The sequence below is a fragment of the Rhodamnia argentea genome, chromosome 4, assembly GCF_020921035.1.
Source record: "Rhodamnia argentea isolate NSW1041297 chromosome 4, ASM2092103v1, whole genome shotgun sequence".
Taxonomy (NCBI): Eukaryota; Viridiplantae; Streptophyta; class Magnoliopsida; order Myrtales; family Myrtaceae; genus Rhodamnia; species Rhodamnia argentea.
Genome location: NC_063153.1, coordinates 27,151,471 through 27,171,012, shown reverse-complemented (window position 1 = coordinate 27,171,012; position 19,542 = coordinate 27,151,471). Strand labels below are relative to the sequence as shown.

General features: G+C 39.8%; 1 protein-coding gene across 1 annotated transcript; it reads right to left on the bottom strand.

The window, feature by feature from the left end:
* Positions 1-56: 56 nt before the first annotated feature.
* LOC115743504 (cellulose synthase A catalytic subunit 1 [UDP-forming]-like) lies at positions 57-17,963 on the bottom strand. Its single transcript, XM_030678309.2, has 15 exons — positions 17,960-17,963; positions 8,716-8,938; positions 7,823-8,018; positions 7,555-7,733; positions 6,837-6,951; positions 6,556-6,742; positions 6,050-6,316; positions 5,616-5,961; positions 4,877-5,014; positions 4,046-4,171; positions 3,416-3,628; positions 3,068-3,332; positions 2,433-2,629; positions 1,989-2,339; positions 57-970 (listed from the first exon to the last, which is right to left on the bottom strand). The coding sequence occupies exons 2-15, from the start codon at positions 8,794-8,796 to the stop codon at positions 383-385; spliced, it is 3,249 nt and encodes a 1,082-aa protein (XP_030534169.1). The 5' UTR covers positions 8,797-8,938; positions 17,960-17,963; the 3' UTR covers positions 57-382.
* Positions 17,964-19,542: the final 1,579 nt, after the last annotated feature.

The window sequence follows — 19,542 nt, the reverse complement described above, 5'->3', positions numbered from 1 at the left end:
AGAAGCCTAAACTCCTTGAGGGCTCGCAAATGATGACAAAACGTAAGAGCCAGCAATTACCACGATGAACGATTCATTTCCAATGTCCGGTCTTGAAGAAAAAGGAAACAGACACATTTTTCCTAATTGAATTGCACACAACATAAGGGATTTAACTGACCAATCTCCTTGAAGGACTATCGAGAACTCCATGACTAATGATTACTAAAATTTCGAGTCTGAAACACCCATTGTGGTACAAGCTGGAACGACGACTAAATAAAAGCGCAGCTCCCCCTCTAAATGCATGAACCTGGCTAGTGGCATGGTGTCTGTTATTTACATCACGAGAAGCGGGAAGCAGTCGGTTCTTACCAGCAACACAAACAAAGGTTGCTCCTGACTAGCAGTTGATGCCACACTGACCTTTTGAAGCAGCTTTCGAGGAGTCGGAGGTGAAGGGATCGATGCGCACCCAAAGCAGAGAGAAGATGGAAGCAAGCAGTATTGACCACACGATCACGATTGTGGGGGTACGATTCTGCCGGCCCACCAACCCTTTCAAGAATGGATAAAGATGGGCAATAACCCATATGGCGAAGAAAAGCTTTCCAAAGAGTGGTCCCCACGACTGATAGCCACTGTTAATGGCGTATGAGACTCCGGCTACAATGCCCACCAAGTTTATTATGAGGACAGTGGTCGGGGGAATGAGGAGTGACGTCCATTTGAACACATAGAGCTCGGCGAAGTCCCCATCTTCATCTGACGCCTTTGAAGTGACGGTGAAGTTGGTGTCGATGCCAGCGAGAACTTTCAAGAGCCCTTGAAACACGGCAAAAAGATGAGCTGACGTACCCCCGATGACCCAAAACTGTTCATTCCTCCACCAGTCCTCGATGCTCACTCCACTCCACCTCAGCTCAAGGATTCCGGTAGCAAAAATGGAGACGAAGAGGAGAATGAACCACATACTAGCAAAGTTGCTAATCTGCATAAACAAATTAGCATATATTGGTTACAGCGGCATAAAATTGAATGTCGTCAATGTTGGTGTTTTAAATGGCATGTACACCCATACTATTGCCCAATGTCCTAGCCACATTAAGGGCTTGTTTGTTCAGAAATATTTTCAAGTAAAAAAGCAATGTTTTCAAACTCCTGAAGGTCGAACCAGTCATCAAACCAATTCCCGGTTTATCTGGTTTAACCAGGCCGAGTCAACTTTATGACATCATTACTACAAAAAAAAAAAACTGCAAATAAAAATCTGGAAAATTTTGGAAAAAAAGTCCGGAAAACATCCTGAATACTCAGCAAAATGCTGAACTTAATGTCTAGATGATAAAACACTCAAAACACAAAATCATGTCTACGGATAAGAGTATAATGTCACAACTTAAATGTACAAAAAACCTTTTTGCAATGACGACAATATTACATCATAAAAAAAGTCCAATAAAGGCCTCCTGGAAGAGAGGGGGCATTCATCTTTGTTTTTTCCCATGAAAGAGACAGCGTGACCCTTGTTTTTTCTTTGCATGGAGGAGAGGACATTTCAGGGTATGAAAATGTGGCTTTTACTTTTTTTATTTCTGGTCAACAGTGGGCTGAAGATTTAATTGGGATTTGAACCCATTGGAACCCAAAAAATCAAGCTTTTTCACTAAAATCCCAGCCGTCCGGTTCTTCTGTGTTTGACCAGGTTTTGACAAAAACAAGTCTAGGGGTTCAACTGGACCGGACTGAGGAGTAGTTCCTCGTTCAATTGGCTGGTCTTGTCTAGATTTGAAAGCATTGGCAAAAAGCTATGAAAAAAGTATGTGGCTCTATGTGTTAAGATTCGTATAAAGTGAACGTTTCAGGTGTTGTGTGCTAGAAATGGTCAAAGTACATCTGTCGCAAGATTTAGACCAAGCAAATTAAAGTAAAAGTCTATCCAGACAGCCTAAAACATCAGCAGAAAAAGCCGAAACAATTGTACTTGTGATTGATGGGAGCCCACTTACCTCTGGGATGATAAATTTTCCAGTAAGAAGGCAAAATGCAGGAAGCATGCAATAAGCAATCAGAGGGATTGAAGTGAGGGGATACACAATGGTATTTATATATGCCAATCTCTCCAACCACTTCAGTCTCCCACTGTAACCATACCATATAGGACAATGCCTGCTTAGTAAAATCTCAATGGACCCCAATGCCCATCGAAGAACTTGGTTCAGACGATCTGAGAGATTAATGGGAGCAGAACCCTTGAATGCTGGGCGGGGAGGCATGCAGTAAATGGAGATCCAACCTCGCGCATGCATTTTAAACCCCGTTAAGATATCTTCTGTGACAGAACCATATATCCATCCAATCTGCCAGCAAATAAAATGTAGGCGCCCATGAGAAAGACATTGTGGATGGGGTTATGATAATAGAGATGCCGTAGTAAATTCTATGTAACCGACCTCTTTGCCCCACTCAGTCTTGTCCTCGTAGCCGCAGCTGATAACATGAATCGCTTCCTTCAAAAGAGTTGCTGGATTAGTAGACGGTGGAAGCCCTCCCTGTTCCATGAATGTCGCTGCAATGAAGACTGGCGATTGACCAAAGCGTTTCTCTAAGCCTTTCTGGGACATAAGCAGTGATCTTTCATCATCATAACCTGCAGGACAGAAGCAAGGCATTTTGACAAAATCAACATGGAAACTGTATTTGTTCATCTCCTATCGTTGAGTTACGAATGTGAATACCCCGGAAACCCACAAGGGAAATAGGAAGTGAGCTATACCAAAAAAGTGCAAACCTTATTGACGAGTTGCATAGACAGAAAACAGCAGTGAAAGCAAACCACATCTCAGGCATGGCACAGATGTGAAGGTAGTGAATACCTAGGGGTCTAAGATAACTCTAGAGGCTTTGGCACATCAGTCATAATAAGAACCAGAATACGACAAAATTAGGAAGCCTCACTGAAAGGTTGAAAGTATATCAACCTTGTCTTAACTAATCTATCTGACTTTTCTTTCTGTTACCTGAAATGAAACAAACTGGGGAACTCTGTCTAAAAACTAAGAAGCACTGAATTTACTAGGGCTCCTACCTTCCACCCCCTCCTCAATATCCTCCATGTTGAATATTGGAATGTTGGATTCAGTTCTTTTGACAGCTCTCTTCTTGTCGATGTATTTCTTGTCACCACCCTTTCCTTTCTTTCTGGGACCACAACAGCTTTTAACAATAATATTTGGTTCCAAATCTGCCTCAGTCAATACTGGGTCATACCCATATAGGGCCTGCCTGTTGAAACAGCATCCAGTTCCCACATAGACAGGCCCTTGGATTCCATCAAGTCCTTTCAAGTTAATCTACATAAAATGGAAAGTTAGAGCATTATAGTCAAGGATAACAGAACCTGAGACACTCTACTCTGAAAATGAAGTTAACCTACATCAAAGAAGACAATATTCCGGTTAGCATATCGATCATGCAAGTCAATGCCATCAAAACGCTGTGGAAATTGGACATAGCATGTCTTCTTTCCGAGAACAGGATCCATCATAAAACACATGGCTTCTTTAAGAGCTTTGCTGTTGTTGAAGTAGTGATCACAATCAACATTCAAAAGATATGCTCCATTGGTAAGGACAGCTGAAACACGAATCTGTTCAACAAAGATAATTATGAGCTACAATGCTACAAATGCATATAAGAGAAAGAAAATCCGCGAGTCTTTCAGTTGTTTATATCACATGAGGAGTAATACCATCTACAGCTGCAAATATTTGCAGAATGACACTCCTCACACCAACAAAGCATCATAATAAAGAGAGATCAACTTATTTTAGACGTTTTGTTTCCTATAATTCTTCTGAAGAGTTTGGAGCATGGCAACACAAATAATCAAAAAAGAATAATGGAAGTAGGAAACAATAAAAACAAAGTTCATAACAATCAGAATAAGCTAGATGACTATGCCCAGCAATATATGTGACTTTTGCAACTTCAAAAGCCATTGATATGGTCTTTTCCTTTCCAGGCTATATTAGAAAGCTGTGTAAGAACTTGAAGAAAATTATACCAAGGCATTCATTGCCCCAGCCTTTTTGTGATGCTGAAAACCAGGTCTCTTTTCTCGTGACACATAGACAAGTCTTGGTAACTCATTTCCATCTGTATCAAGCCCACCACTGTGACCCAAGAAAACCTGCATCACCAATGAAAGGTTTAGAGAAGTCTCGGGGACTCTAAGGGGAGAGCGTGGATATAATCAGGAAGGACCTGGAATTTTGCCCTTGCAGGGTTTCCATAATTACAATAATAATTGTTAATATTTATTATTATCATTCCTATTGTATATTTTTTATATGCTTTTTTTTTTTGGAGGGGAGGCGGGTGCGGGGGTGGGAGGTGGGCGCGTTGGGTATAGTACAACACAAATTCTGCATGTGAGTTAATGCCACCCAGTGAGAAAAGTCGTGGTATTATGGCCTGGATAAAATGATGGAAAGATTTTTCAATTGACTCTGGTCACAATGAAGTCTAAATTCATGTAATTGAAAAGGTATTACAATTTTTCTTGGCATGCATCTATAAAATGAAACAATTTAAGCAATTCACTTAAAAAATAAGGGGCAAAAATGAACCTCCAGAATTACATTATCTATTCTCCATCAACCGTTCCCTCTAGCGCACCCTACTTTCTCCTCTTCTTCTTCTTTCACACATGTAGGTGTGTGCTCGCTTGAACAAGAACTGTTCTCTCTCTCTCTCTCTCTGTGGACCAACGTGCCCACATACCAGAGAAATACTAAAAACATTAAGACTAATTTCAAAACTCGCTGGACGATCCCTTGTACCTTCACACATGGAGCTATCCTGCTCGACTTAAATGGCAAGTATCTAAGTGTACCTGTATCATTCCTGGATGATCCCTGGGGTTATTTCCAGGCCATGGAGTGCCATCTTGCATTGTCCATCCTTCTTCTGGCACCTTCTGTGCTTTGGCAACTAAAGCATTGATCCGTACCTTAAACTCTTCATATTCTCTCTGCAGATTATATGCAGGAAAATAGTTAACTTACAAGGTTTTTCACTGCAGGTAAGAGCCAAACAGGAAATTTCTGCACAAAATTTTGAAGTATTAAAACAAAACAACGAGTAATTGCACATTAAGTTAAAAAGTATGGAAGCACAAACACCAACAATTATCAAAAAAGTTCGCTCAAGAAATAAAACCATATGAGCATTGATTGATTAAACACATCATGAGAAACTATTAAGTTCTCAGTCCAGCATTTTTAATTTAGTTTTTCATAGGGCTTAGTTTTGATGGGCTGGTTGGGGGGCAGGCTCTGAACCCCAAAGCCACAGTGGTGCTCTACCTTTCTGAAAGCAATGAGTGTTGCCAGAAATCTATTTTCTCCGTTTAGAAACAGACATCTAGTTATTGCTCATGAACTCATAATCTAAAAACATTGGCAATGCTAGTATACATGACATTAGTAAATATAATTCCCAGTGGGAACTTCAGAGCGTTTATCCACGATCCTCAACTGTACAAAGCATGATGATGTGATGTAAAAGCAATTATTAGATAAACAAATTGACATAAAGAGAACTAACAAATGGTGTAGTCCCACAAAACTTACCTTCATAGCCCTGCGTTCCTTTACAAAAGATGGCTGTATCTTGTCCTTCAAGTAATCTATCTTTTGGGCAAAGTAAAATTCAGGGGCCCTAGGTTCGATGTTGTGCTTCTTGCAGAAGGGCACCCACTTCTTTGCAAATTCAGCAGTCTCTGAAAGTGCTTCAAAAGTCAACATTGCAGATCCGTCATCAGAGACATAGCATGAGACTTTATCAACAGGGTAATTCACTGAAAGTATGGACAAGACAGTGTTCGCAGTTATAAGAGGTGGCTCTTTGAGTGGATCCACCGTACTAACAAAGACATCAACAGGAGCCAATTGAGAAGGTTCCCCCTCACGGTCATAGCTGTGATTGAAAATGGAGATTAAGATGATGAAAATACTTGCAAATATTCTCCTCATTATTTAATACAGCGAAGATAAGTTCAGCTCACCTCAACGCTAGCCTGTCAAGGTAAGTCTCACGGTTGATGGGAAACCACTTTGGGAACTGATCTAAAAGCCAAGATAAGGCAAACCAGATCTCACAGATGACTGATGTTAGCCACAGTGGATAAGCATCTTTCACAGGGTGGGTGGCACGATATTGCAAGAAGAAGCCCAAGATAATCAGACGGAGAATAATGACAACACGATAAGGGGTGAGATGTGATGATGGTATAGGCACCACGCGGCTCAAAGGTAGACGAGCATCGTCAGCCCTGAAAAAACAAAATGAAAGTCAACTTTGCTTCGCAATGGATGAAAGCTAAGATCAGCAGTCAATAACATCCACACCAAAAGTAAAACCGTTACTCCATGGACATATTGGGACACGAACACAATCTCTTTATCTCTTTGGGCTTATGAATGCAAGAAGCGAATGCAACAAACTGTATATTGATAAATGAACCAGCATATTCATTCTGAAACCTTATATACCCTGCATGAAATGTCTTACATCTGAAGTTCTTCTCCATTAGAACCCGTTCCTTCTATGTCTCCTTTTCCTTCCGGGTATCTACTGGTCATGTGGGGAATGTTCTTTTCCTGCTTGAGTTTCCAACTTTCAACCCTTTCTTTCCAATCAACATTTCCAAGGCCATAAGAGTTCAAGTCCCTTGCGGGGTCCACAATTCGAACAGGAACTATAACAACAGAAAGCATTGTCAACCAATATAATCCATGCATATGCAATGGCAATCGAACAGTTGTTGAGTTAGAATTCAAATTACTACTTACCTGGCTGTCTAGGATCAACAGAATGAACTGAATGCCTATCAGAAGGGCCCAAAGGTCCAGATGTTGTCCGAACAGACTGATTGTCAGGTGTAGCACAGGGGATTTCACCAGATACCTGAAATATTTCATTTTGTCAGCATAAAGAAATTTTTTCAGCTTAGCTGCTTTAGATAGTCTTCAGTAACATATCATATTCTGGGACAATGCCTTGGTTACAACAACTTAACTAAAGAAAATTCACTAGTTTTATGACTCACACAAAGCTTGAGAAACTTTTCTTAGTTCTGAAATATTGAATTGTAAGACAGACATAACTTGATTCTCTAAAGAAATGTTTCTTTTTCTTTTCACAATAAAAATGAATGCTGTTTCTTTGGATTGCTTATGCCTATCATGAGAGCTTTGTGACTGAGTTAAGTATAAAGACATAGCTCTGAAGCAGATGGCCATAGCCCGGTTCCTTCTCCATGATGGGGAGGAGTAACCACTCAATGGGGGTATTGACATGGCAGACAAAAAGGATAGATTTGCTCTGCAGGTCTAGCATTAAGGATGAGGGAACTTTCTCAAGTATCTCCTTTTAATCCCTTGTGCGAAGTCCTTTAGTACATTAATGAATGAGTCAAGTAATCAGCTAGAGTCTCATTTCTTTAATCATTTAAGGTCAACCAAACAATATAAATTCAAGAAGGCAGCTTGAGGTGGTCTAATTGCTTACTGGCTGCCCATTAGTGAGAAGGGGGATTGGATGTTGAGATTCATGTCTAGAAGAAGACGAGAGATCAGGATCTTCTCCCTGCCATTGACGCCTCGTGGCATTTCCTTGGGTGTAGTTGAACTCGTTCTCTAGATCATCGACACCATCTTCTTCATCATCTCCTTCCACTCGAGGACTCCCTGCAGGATTTTGCCTCATTAACTCTATCCAAGATAAGATGGACGGGGGACAGGATAGGTGCATTTACAAATAAATTAAAAGAGCTAACCTTTGTGCCTTTTGTAGCGAGTCTTACACTGAGGACAACACTGATTACCATCTTTCCTCTCATACTCGTAACAGGGACGGCACACTGGGAATGCACACTCATTACAAGCAACAAAGACATCACCACTGGCCGTAAGTCCAACGGAATCACCACAAATCTGACATATCTGGCCATTCAAGTGCTTCAGGGGCTTGGGCTGCATAATGCACAACCATCAACAATTCAGCCTCCACCAAGAAAAGACGGCAACCAATTCTCATGTTTGCAATAATGCAAAATGCATTACTCGAACCAAGGAATAGAGAGTTTCAAACTAGACCTCCAAATCCTAAACACTATTGTCAATGGCCGCATCGTGTACCAAATAAATCGTAAAGACCACAAAGGAAAAGGAAATCTTAATGAAGCCCAGTATAACTATTGACTTGAGCTTATCTGCTGCCAGAAAGGTTGACTATACACTAGAACACATTAACGCTCTCGAAAGTAACAGGCCGAAAGGGACGAGCGAGCGATCACCAGAAAGAGAAGAATCAAAAGCAAAATCTAAGGAAATGTCGGGTCATTTGACCAGGGAAGCAGGATCACTGAGGATCTAATGCAAGGAACAGAGAATGCAGACTCTGATCCAGCACAGAAATTACAAGAAATTCTCGATCTTTCCGATAACGCTTGTAAGGAGCGACCGATTATCCCAAAGTAGGGCCCGCCACTAGAGTTTCCAAACAAATTCACAGCGCCTCCGCGGCAATGCCGGGATCTAGAGTGCTAACTTCAACTTCCAAAGCCCGGCGAACCAAAACCGAAAGCGAAAGACGAAGCTCCGGAAGCAAACAAACGACACTCGACAGAAATGTGAAGAAACGACGGGGACGGCGACTGAAGAGACGAACCGCGCCGTCGGAGTCGTGGCGTATCCGAACCAGCTCGTTCCTCTTGTAAGATCCGGCCAACAATCCCGCATTCGCTTCCATCGTCCCTCCTCTCTCTCTCGCTCGAGACGATCTCGATCCTCCACTCGCGCGGCTCGCGATCCTGGGCGTCGAAGCAGAGATCAATGGCGAGTGCAGAGACAGTGCAGGTGCAATGCGAACACTTGCTGAAGGAGAGGAGAGGCTTCTTCCTCACTCCATCTCTCTCTCCATCATCATCAGTCTTTCAGTTCCAGCTACTACTTCTCAGTGCTTTGTCTTTTCGTCATCTTACGTTTTGTTTTGCTTTTGTTTTTTTTTTTTTTTTTGGGGGGCGGTGGGGGCGCGGGGGGGGGGGTTGTCTGTTCATAAATCCTTTTTGACCGGGGGAGCAGGTAACCGGTAGGGCGCTATACTAAACAAGACTTAGGTTCCGTTTATTTCGTAAAAAAACGAATGATTTAACAAATATCTTTCAAAATATGATTGTTTATATCGTTTGAAATAATTAACTAATGAAAAATTATCGATTATTATTTTTTTTATCGAAATCGACTATGATTTTTGTTTGAACATTTTCGTACACGATGAAATATTTTTTTTCTTTTATTCAATGTAACCAATCATTTTTTGGAAAATATTCATTTTTTGAGAAACAAATGCATAGAATCAAACACATCCTTAGGCTCCGTTTGTTTGGCGAAAAATGAACCATTTGGAAAATATTGTCCTAAAATGCTCGCTTAAATCGGTTTATTTACTTTTTGAGATAATTAGGTAATTGAAAATATTTCTAATTATCGAGAATAATTTATGTTTACAATGAAAATATATCTGTTTATTTACTTTTTTAAATGATACAAGCAATCGTTTTTTAAGAAAATTTTTGTTAGATCATTTATTTTTCGCAAAACAAATGACGCCTTAAAAGTGTTGCTTTTTATGGGAGTAAGATGTAGCAAAACCTAATAAGTTTTCGTACTTTTCACTAGCTTAATTTGATTCATCAAGAGCATGGAACTACACGTCAATATATCAAAAACAACATGCTTGCCGCACAACTCCAATAAGGGTGCTATTGGTTAGCAAAAACCCTCCATGATAAAGGAAAATGCTCTTCAAAAAATTGTTTTCTAAGAAAATGCTTAGTTTTTTTATGTTTAGTGATATGTGACCAAAAACATATCAAATATTTGATTTCAATTCATAACTTTATTTGAGGAAAAAAATTAATAATTTTTTTATTTTAATTTTATCTAAAGTTTTTTTTTTCCTTCTTTCTCTGCCGGTGGCCGGCCACGGCGATAGCTGGCGACCGACACAAGCGAGGAGGAGCTTGCCTAAGGCGGCAAGGCTTGACCTTGCCGGTTCCTCGTGAGCTCATCGAGTCGCCGACTTATGGTGAGGCCACGAGCTCGCCGGCCTTGGGCAACCTCGTCCTCGCCTCCGGCTGGTCGGCGATTGTCGCCGTGGTCAACCACCGGCAAAGGAAGAAGCAAAAAGAGAAAGATAAAATTAGGAAAATTAAAAAATCAAACGTTAAAAAATTGAAAATAAAATATATATTAGTTTATTAAAATACTGAAAAATTCAAAAAGTGCGATTTCGGAAAGTGTTTTTACTTCTTTAGATTTAAGAATTCGTTTTCCTAATTTTATGCACGAATATTCCGTCGACCGGAAAGTCTTTTCGATTGATATTTTCGACAAACCAAACGAGTGGAGTCCGAAAAATTAATTTCCAAAAGTACTTTCCTTCACACAAACGCACCTTAAATGTTGTTCTACTAGCATTTGTACAGAGATGAGTGGTATGTCATGAAATTATATTCTGCATTATCCTCTAACGGTGCGAGCGGGCAAAGATTTTAGTAGGAGTCCTAAAAGTTCTTTCCTAGGATTCTTTAAAAGCTCTCATCATTGTCGGTTGAGTTATGAATGTTCCACTATAGTCCATTGAGTTGCAGTCTTTTGAAAAATGCTCTTAGGTCGTAATCTCCCGGGCGGCGGTGCATGTTTTGTCACCGGAAAGTTGTACACTAATTAAGAATCGTTTTAACTTTAATCAAGAAATAAAACAGTTGAGAATTGTGATGATGCCAAACTAATATATTCTGTATCGTTGGCGACTAGACGCTCGTCCTCGTTGCTTGTAAACACCACAAGCAAAAGAGAGAAACGGAGTGTGACACACACAATAGAGATGGCTAGAGTGTGTTGTCACTACCTAAATTTTCATAGTCAGGCTAATAAATTACTAAGTTAAGTTACATGGCTAAAGCTCTCACAAGCTCATACCAAATTGCAACTTAGGGTTTTACTCATTAATATGCAAATAATTTAAACTTTGGAGTTGCCACAAATCTATTTATGGTAGATTAATTAGACACATAAATAAAAGAAAAAATTTCAAATAAAGGCTTGAAGTGAACGTGTTTCAAATAAGGGTCCCAAGTGTCATTTTTGTTTCAAATAAAGGCCTGAAGTGATCATTGCTGTTTCAAGTAATGGGGCCGACCAAGGGTATTTTGGTCAAAATATGATTCTAACATAATTTTTAGTTAAGTTAAATAAGAAATAAAAAAACTAAAATTGAAAAAAAAAAACACAAAGGAATACAGGCGACAAGAGCCTCCCGCTCGTGGAAGCCACCCCACCGCGGGTGGGGCAGCGTTGGTGGCCGTTGGGGTTGCCCTCACCTCGGTAGGGGATGGTGACCCCGCCTACCAATGGCGAGGGCCGCAGGGCCCTCATCGGAGTCGGGAGAGGGCCGCAACCCTCACCTATATCTAGGCAAGGGTCGCCGGCCGTTGCCCAGGTCCGAGTGAGGGTCGCGGCCCTCGGTGGTACTTGGGAGAGGATCACCGCCCTTGGCCCGACCCAAACGAGGGTCGGTGGCCCCGGCACCGGTCTCGTCGAGGGCCGCGGCCCTCCCTCGGACATCTGCTAGGGTTGGCCCTTGCCTAGATCCGGGAGAGGGTCTCGGCCCTCTACCGATTCCGGCGTTAAAAAACAGAAGAGGAAAAACACAAAGAAAAAGGAGAAACAATAATAAAATAGGATAAATGACAAAAATGTCCGTAAATAATTAGTAAGAGGCTCTTTTTTTATAATGATATGGTCACTTCAGGCTCTTATTTGAAACAATATCATTTCATGCCCTTGACCGCACGGCAGACCCTTATTTGAAATAAGATCCACTTTAAGCCCTTATTTGAGAAAATCAAGGTACTTCGGGCTCTTATTTGAAATTTTCCCTAAATAAAATAGCAGGATAACTAATTTACTTATACAAGTCAAAGATAATGGGTATGGGGACTTGGTTACGCTAGATTACTTTAACACTCTTTCGGTACCATTTCATTTTATACATGACAATGTACCATTTCATTTTATACATGACAATGTTTAACCAAGCAGCTTGATTGATTTTAACATAATTCGCTAGGACATAAATTATCATACGGTTGCACAATTAATTGAAACACCCAAACCCAAGATAAATGTAATGTAGGGAGCATGTGCCAAACAATTCTTTTCTCTTCTTGATTTTCGCTTTTTTGAATGAAATCTAACTACATACAATGCATAAGTTCTAATCTGAATGCAATGTCACATATAAATGCAAACTATCCTAAGAATGCATTGAATTAAACTAAACAACATACATGCATATTCTAACCTAGAATTCAATCGGATTTAAGTATCCTAGAAATAAATTAAATATGCAAATTATCTAAGAGATGCAATCCTAATCAATAAGGAAAACTATCTCTACGCAAAGTCTTTTAGAATTTTAAGGATGCAATCAGATAATATTCGCAATCAAACAAGTTCAAATAAGGAAAGAGATCAACTTGAATATTTCACTTTATCTTTCGAATCGATTATTGATCTAAGACTTCACAGATCAACCTATCAAATTCAAAATATCCCGCTATGTAATTAAATCTATCTAAGGTGTTATAGATAGAATCAATTAAGAAAGATTATTAATTAATATGCCCACAACTCCATAAGATTTCGTTAGATAATGTTTTATTCAAAAGAAGCAAATAAATGTTCAAATCAATAAAAATAGGAAATTTACTTTATCTTTAGGGATTACTTCCCAAATTTGAACTCTAGTGAATCGGCTTGCAGATGACTGATGGGACATGGCTTGACAGCGATGACGGCGACGGTGGTGCTCGGTTAGGCAGTCGGACTAGGTGATGACCGACAATCGGTGATGAACAATGGCAGTAGAATCGACAGTGGTTCTCAATGATCATCAATACAACTGGGCTCGGCAACGCATGGCTAGGCTCTTGGTGGCTCTTGGTGGCTCTCGGCTTCTCGATGGATTGATTCAGCAACTCGCAAGGAGGTCACCGGCACAAAGGTGCTTGTTATTAGAGCTTCGTGGCTCTTGGTTCCTCCGCGACCAACGGGAGTGACGGCAGGGACAATGTTGGGGGTTGCGGCTGGAGGAGATCACCAGCGCGACAGGGGGCTTGTCGGGATGGAAATAGCGGCAGCGACGATAGCTGGGTCGGGTAGCAGGCGTTTGGTCTTTGGCAACAATAAGCAGCGGGTCGCCTCGGGGATGGATCGGTGGTGCAGACCAACTGCTCATCTAGGTTGGTGCCGGGGCTATGTAGCCATCGGTCAGAACGATGGTAGCAAAGGTGTACGGCGATGATGGAGGTCGCGGCTGGGACTAGTTCTCGATCGGGTTCTCTCTCTTTTCCCTCGTGTTTTTCAGGTGCTTTCTAAATAACGTTTGCAGACCAAGGGTTTTGAGGCTTAAGAGCGTATAAATAGACTCTTGCAGGGTTTCACGCTATTTTAATTATTTACGACATAGTGCCTCAAGTTTGGGATATTTGCAATTTGATCCCTGGGGAAATATTTCTTTTGCCATTAAGTCCAATATGGCTAGCTAGCCCATTTGAGTGGACTTGGCCGGCCAATGGCCTTGCTTGTGGGCTTGTGTGTTCTTTTCTCTGCTTAATTAGTTCTTTTTTATGATTAATTAAGCTTTTAATTAAAATTCCTTTTCCTTGATTGAAGTTTAATGGGATAAATTAAGCTCTACATAGGCCCAAAGGCGTTGTGAATTTCGGCCATTAGACCCTTATGCCTTGGTCAAATTTTCCATCAAGTTCTGGCCCGGTCAGCATGTTTGTTTCAAGTCCATTTCCGCTGCCATTTCAATTTAATGCAAATGCGATACTTGCTTAAATTAAATTAATCTAAACACAAACTATTTGGAAAATGATTTAAATATTTTTGCTAGGGACTAAGGTTAGTCTCTAGTTTTTCATGAAATTAATCCTTAATGTTTAGCCAAAATTTAGGTGTCAATATGTGTGTGCGAGAAAGAGAGGGTATGCTAGCCCTAGATGATGTCTCTATTGGCCGGTAACTTGGCAAAAACTCATGAGGGCTGCTGTTGAGAAATTCTATTAGATTTTGAAGTTGACAAGACTGTTATAATATTTTGAAAAGACTATGTGAAGTACTTTGATGACACATTGCCGGCTTAAATACACACCAAGTGCCATAAGTTGTGTACGGCGCTCACTTTAGTGCCAAAACTTTCAAATCGATCACTTTAATGCTAAGTTTTTGTAACTTCGATCACTTCAGTGCCAATTTCTTTTAAAAACGATCGCTTTAGTGCCGGAGCTAACGTGGCTTGCCGAAAATTCGACACGTGACATTTTTTATTAATATTTGAGATAACGTGGCTCGGTGAATTTGACACTAAAGTGATCATTTTTTTAAAATATTGGCACTTAAATGATCGTTTTTAAAAAAAGTTGGCACTTAAGTGATCGTTTTGAAAGTTTTGGCACTCAAGTGATCGAAGTTACAAAAACTTAGCACTAAAGTGATCGATTTGAAAGTTTTGGCACTAAAGTGAGTGCCGTACACAACTTATGGCACTTGGGATGTACTTAAACTCACATTGCCTTATATATTTAGTTTGCAAAATGCTTAGATTTTGATATGAGGTTAATTGACAAAAGCAGATTCTCTCAAGGTATCTTTGTTCATTTGTGGCAAGACATATTCTGAATCTTCATGCAATTCTCAAAGTTTTTTTTATAAACTTAATCTTATTATTTTTATGGCAAAATATCCCTCACTAACAATTCATGATTTGGTTGGTATTTCTTTCCTAAGTTATATTGTTGCCTATCAATCGTAAAGATCTTTCATAACTTTCCACAAGAGAAATCTTGATTGATGGGCAATTACCCCAAACATAATTTTCCTTTTTAGAAGTTGATTTGTGGATTTAAGGATTTGATTACATTGGCAAATAAATACTCTCAAATTGTTAATTATTCAGCCCCAACAATTACTTGATTGTTGTTTATCAATCAGTGAACGGTTAGTTTGGAGATTGATCCTCGAGGCGATTCTATGGAGTGGGAAGCTTGGATTGTTGAGGAATTTATAAGGAGCACAAGGCACTGTAGAGCATGAGAAATCAAGAGTTTATCATATTTCAAGAGTGCTACATATATTCTAAATTATCTTCTTCGAGCTTATCTTTGAGATCTTTTAATAGGTGTTGTACAGAGTTCAAAAGTGAGTAGAGTGAAAAAGATTTGGGTAAAAGCAGCGCTCGCTTTCTGTTAAAGTGCTTGGGCATTAGCTATTATGATTTTTCTGTAATTTCTCATTTGATTACTTATTGGAATCCAGTCAGTAAGCTGTTAGTATGGAAGAGAGGGCATAGACTTAACAAAAGCCGAACTACTATAAACTATTGTGCATTACTCTCTACTCTCTTACTCGCATCTATTTACAGTTTGATACAAGCATTGCACAGTTATGCTCTTTATGTCCGATGCTATGAAACTTGCAATTTCTATTTCTATATTATTTTATCGAGTTCGATTATAATCACCTATTCATCTTCTCTAGGTGACAGTGTTAGACCGTCACAACGATCACCCTCTCTTTGTTGAAGCAACCTGATATATGAATTTTCCATTATCTTAATTTTCGACTCTCTTTATTTCCGAACCCTTGCCTTCATTCTTTGAGTTCTTTTAAATTCGTAAAGCCACGCACGCACTGTGCTACACCGTTAGCGACATGTAGATGTAGGCGCTTAACACCTATTTAATTGTCACATTAGCATTTTCGTTCGAGCACCTAATAGAAGGATTAATAATGCGCAAATTCAAAAAAGATCAAGGACTGAACTGCAAATTTTTTTTTTTTTTTATTGAAAAAGGCGACGTTTCAAAAGCCCAAAAAGTTGAAGGTCAATTTTCGCTTTGATGGGAACCGCCGGTAGGCGGTAGCCTCGACTAGTTCGTGAAATTGCTGTCGGTGGGTTCAATTTTCACTCTTCTACCAAACTTGGAGGTGGGAATAATAGCGTCGGTTTCGCTCTTGGCTGTCAACTGTAACTTTAACTGTAATAAACAAACTAGTTACTTTCAAAATTTTGCAAAACTATTTACACAGAAAATCAAGGTCCGGGTGGGGACCGGGTCACGGCGTTTCGGATCCCCTTGAGGCAACTTGGAGAGTACGGGTAATGGGGGACACCGTGACAGGATTCGACGAGATATTTTCCTAGCACCTTGTCTGGTTAGATTTCATCTTGAATTCTATTATATTTATCTTATTTATATTATATTACAGCTAATTTCCTGGTTAAAGATAAAACCTTTGCTGGCTTTGTTTATGATGCGGTAAAGGCACACGCTTTTTCTCTATCCTAGTTTTGGACGTCCTTAACGAATCGAAATGATCACATCCTTTCTTACGGTTCCATTCTTGACTTAAAATAAATTCCATACCACTTTCTTTCCTAGTCAACAGAGTCCGTCCCGTAGTATTTTATACGAGTTTGAACACAAAGCTTCGAGATAAACGATGATGATGTGCGTGTCCAGCCTGGTCAACAAAAGCGCTGTTGGTTTCTGTGTCTGGTCTTATTGTTCAACCCTTTGGAAACTGCTTTGCTATTCTCGTCTCTTGTTCTCAATCTCAAGTCAAGAGCCTCGATCTGAAGCAAAGAATCAATGTAGCGCCACAGATTCGCCCGAAAGAAAACTATTCTGAGGCCGAGGCATTTTCTAATAATAAACATCGAGCAGAGGTTATGGGCATTGTCGTAAAGCCCCCGCAAGGTTGTGTTATGAATGTTCCACTTTAGTCCATTGAATTGCAGTCTTTTGAAAAATGCCCTTAGGTCGTAATCTTATGGTCGGCGGTGCATGTTTTAGTCACTGGAAAGTTGTAAACTAATTAAGAATCATTTTAACTTTAGTCAAGAAATAAAACAGTTGAGGATTGTGATGACGTCAAACTAATATATTCTGTATCATTGGCGATTGGACGCTTGCCTTCGTTACTTGGAGAAAATGACACCTCAAGTGTCAATATTTGTGCACAATGCCCACTTTGATGCCAATATATTTTTTTAGATCACTTAAATGTCAATTTTTTTAAAAATGATTATTTAAGTGCCACCTTTAGTGAGGTGATCGGAATTTCTTGCCGTTGGCATCAAAGTGATCATTTTTTCTCCGATTTGGCACCAAAGTGATATTAAAAAAATATTAACACCAAAATAAGCACTGTACACAAATATTGGCACTTGATGTGTCCTTATTCCTCGTTACTTGTAAACATCACAAGCAAAAGAGAGAAACGGAGTGCAACACACATAGTAGAGATGGCTAGAGGGTGTTGTCGCTACCTAAATTTTCATATTCATACTAATGGATTAGTAAGTTAATTTACATAGCTCAAGCTCTCACAAGCTCATACTAAATTGCAACTTAGGGTTTTACTCATTAACATACAAATAATTTAAACTTTGAAGTCGCCACTAATCTGTTTAAGATATATTGATTAGACACATAAATAAAATAGCATGGAACTAATTTACTTCTACAAATCGGAGATAATGGGTACGGGGACTTGTTCGCACCAGATTACTTTAACGCTCTTTCGATACGATTTCATTTTATTCATGAAAATGTTTAAGCAAGTAGCTTGATTGATTTTAACATAATTCATTAGGGCATAGATTATCATATGGGTGCGCAATCAATTGAAACACCCAAACTCAAGAAAAATATAATGCGGAGAGCATGCACCAAGCAATTCTTCTCTCTTTTTTATTTTCGCTTTTTTAAATGAAATCTAACTACATACAATACGTAAATTCTAATCTGAATGCAATGACATATATAAATGCAAACTGTCCTAAGAATGCATTAAATTAAACTAAACTACATACATGCATATTCTAACCTAGAATTCAATTGAATTTAATTATTCTAGAAATAAATTAAATATGCAAATTATCTAAGATATGCAATCCAAATCTACAAGGAAAACTATCCATATGCAAAGGCTTTAGAATTTTAAACATGCAATCAGATGATATCCGCGATCAAATAAGTTCAAATAAGGAAAGAGATCAACTTGAATATATTTTTTTCTTTTTTTAAATACTTTTTCTAATGTTTTAATTTTATTTTATTAAGATATTGGTTAAAAAAATAGCATTTAAGCCAAAACGATGCCGTTTTAGGGCACGTATGGAAATATTTCTAGGGGTGAGTGGTTCCCGGTCCTGTCGCGTTCCCCTCAAGAATCGAGAATTGGACGGGTAGTGCCGGTTCTCAATTTTCGGAACTATGGACTGGACCGTCGGTTCGGTCCGGTTCCCTAGCGATCCAATGGAGTTAAGCAAATATTATCGGGGCCATTATTTTCAAAGAAATGACTCTACAATAGTAGATTTTTTTTCCAAAAAAATAGTGAGATGGTAGAATTTTCGAGCACAATTTAGTAATGCATAGCATTCGACATTGTTGGGTGGAGTCATGGCAACAAAAACTACAAAATAAACATGTGGTTCAAATCTCAACCATATGAGACCCTATAAATGAAAAAAATAAATTCAAATTGACCGGTCCAGTCCAGGTGGTCCGAGCAGTCCGGTCCTATACCTCTAGAACCAAGAATTGGACCGTCGCCCTCTAGAATCGGGAATCGGACCCGCGGTCCGGTCCGGTCCGGCCGGTTCTTGATCCGGTCGATCCGATTCACTCACTCCTAAATATTTTTGCTTCAGAAATCAACTTCTAGAAATAAGTTAATTTTTCTACTTCTACTCAGAAGCGTAGGTTGATTTTTCTACTTCCGCTTTGGAAGTTGATTTACGATCGAATAAATTCATTTGACAACAGTTGAAAATTTCTACTTTTTGAAAATTATTAACACAAAATTTTCTATGAGGAATTATTATCAGTGGTAAAAAAATTTATACTTCATTTTTAATTTTTTAAAATTTCTTTAAAAAATAATTTTTATTATTCAAAATATTATTTATTTTTTGAAAATAAAAAATGTTATTTATTTTTTACTACGATGGCTGAGGATGGTGACTTAGTGGTGGTGGCGGCGGCAATCGGTAAAGGTAGGCTAAGGGCGAGGGGCGGTGTTTGGCGGCGGTCGGTGGAGGTCAGAGGCGGTAGTGGGCGGTTAGTGGTGGTGGCGAGAGGTGGTCGGCGAGGAGCGACATCAATCGACAGCTAGTGGAGGTCAAGGGGGTAGTGGGCAATGGGGGGCAGCTGTGGGAGATGGAGGTCGGCGGTAGGCGGTGGGCGGGATTAGTGGCGGTGGTTGGCGGCGGTGGTTGGCTGCGGTGGTTGGCGGCGGGTGGTAGTAGTGGTCGGTAGTGCGCGACAGCGGTTGGCGGAGTTCAATGGTTGGCGATGGTGGGCGGTGACGGTGAAGGAGTGATTGAGCGAGAGAGGCGTAATGAAACAAAGGG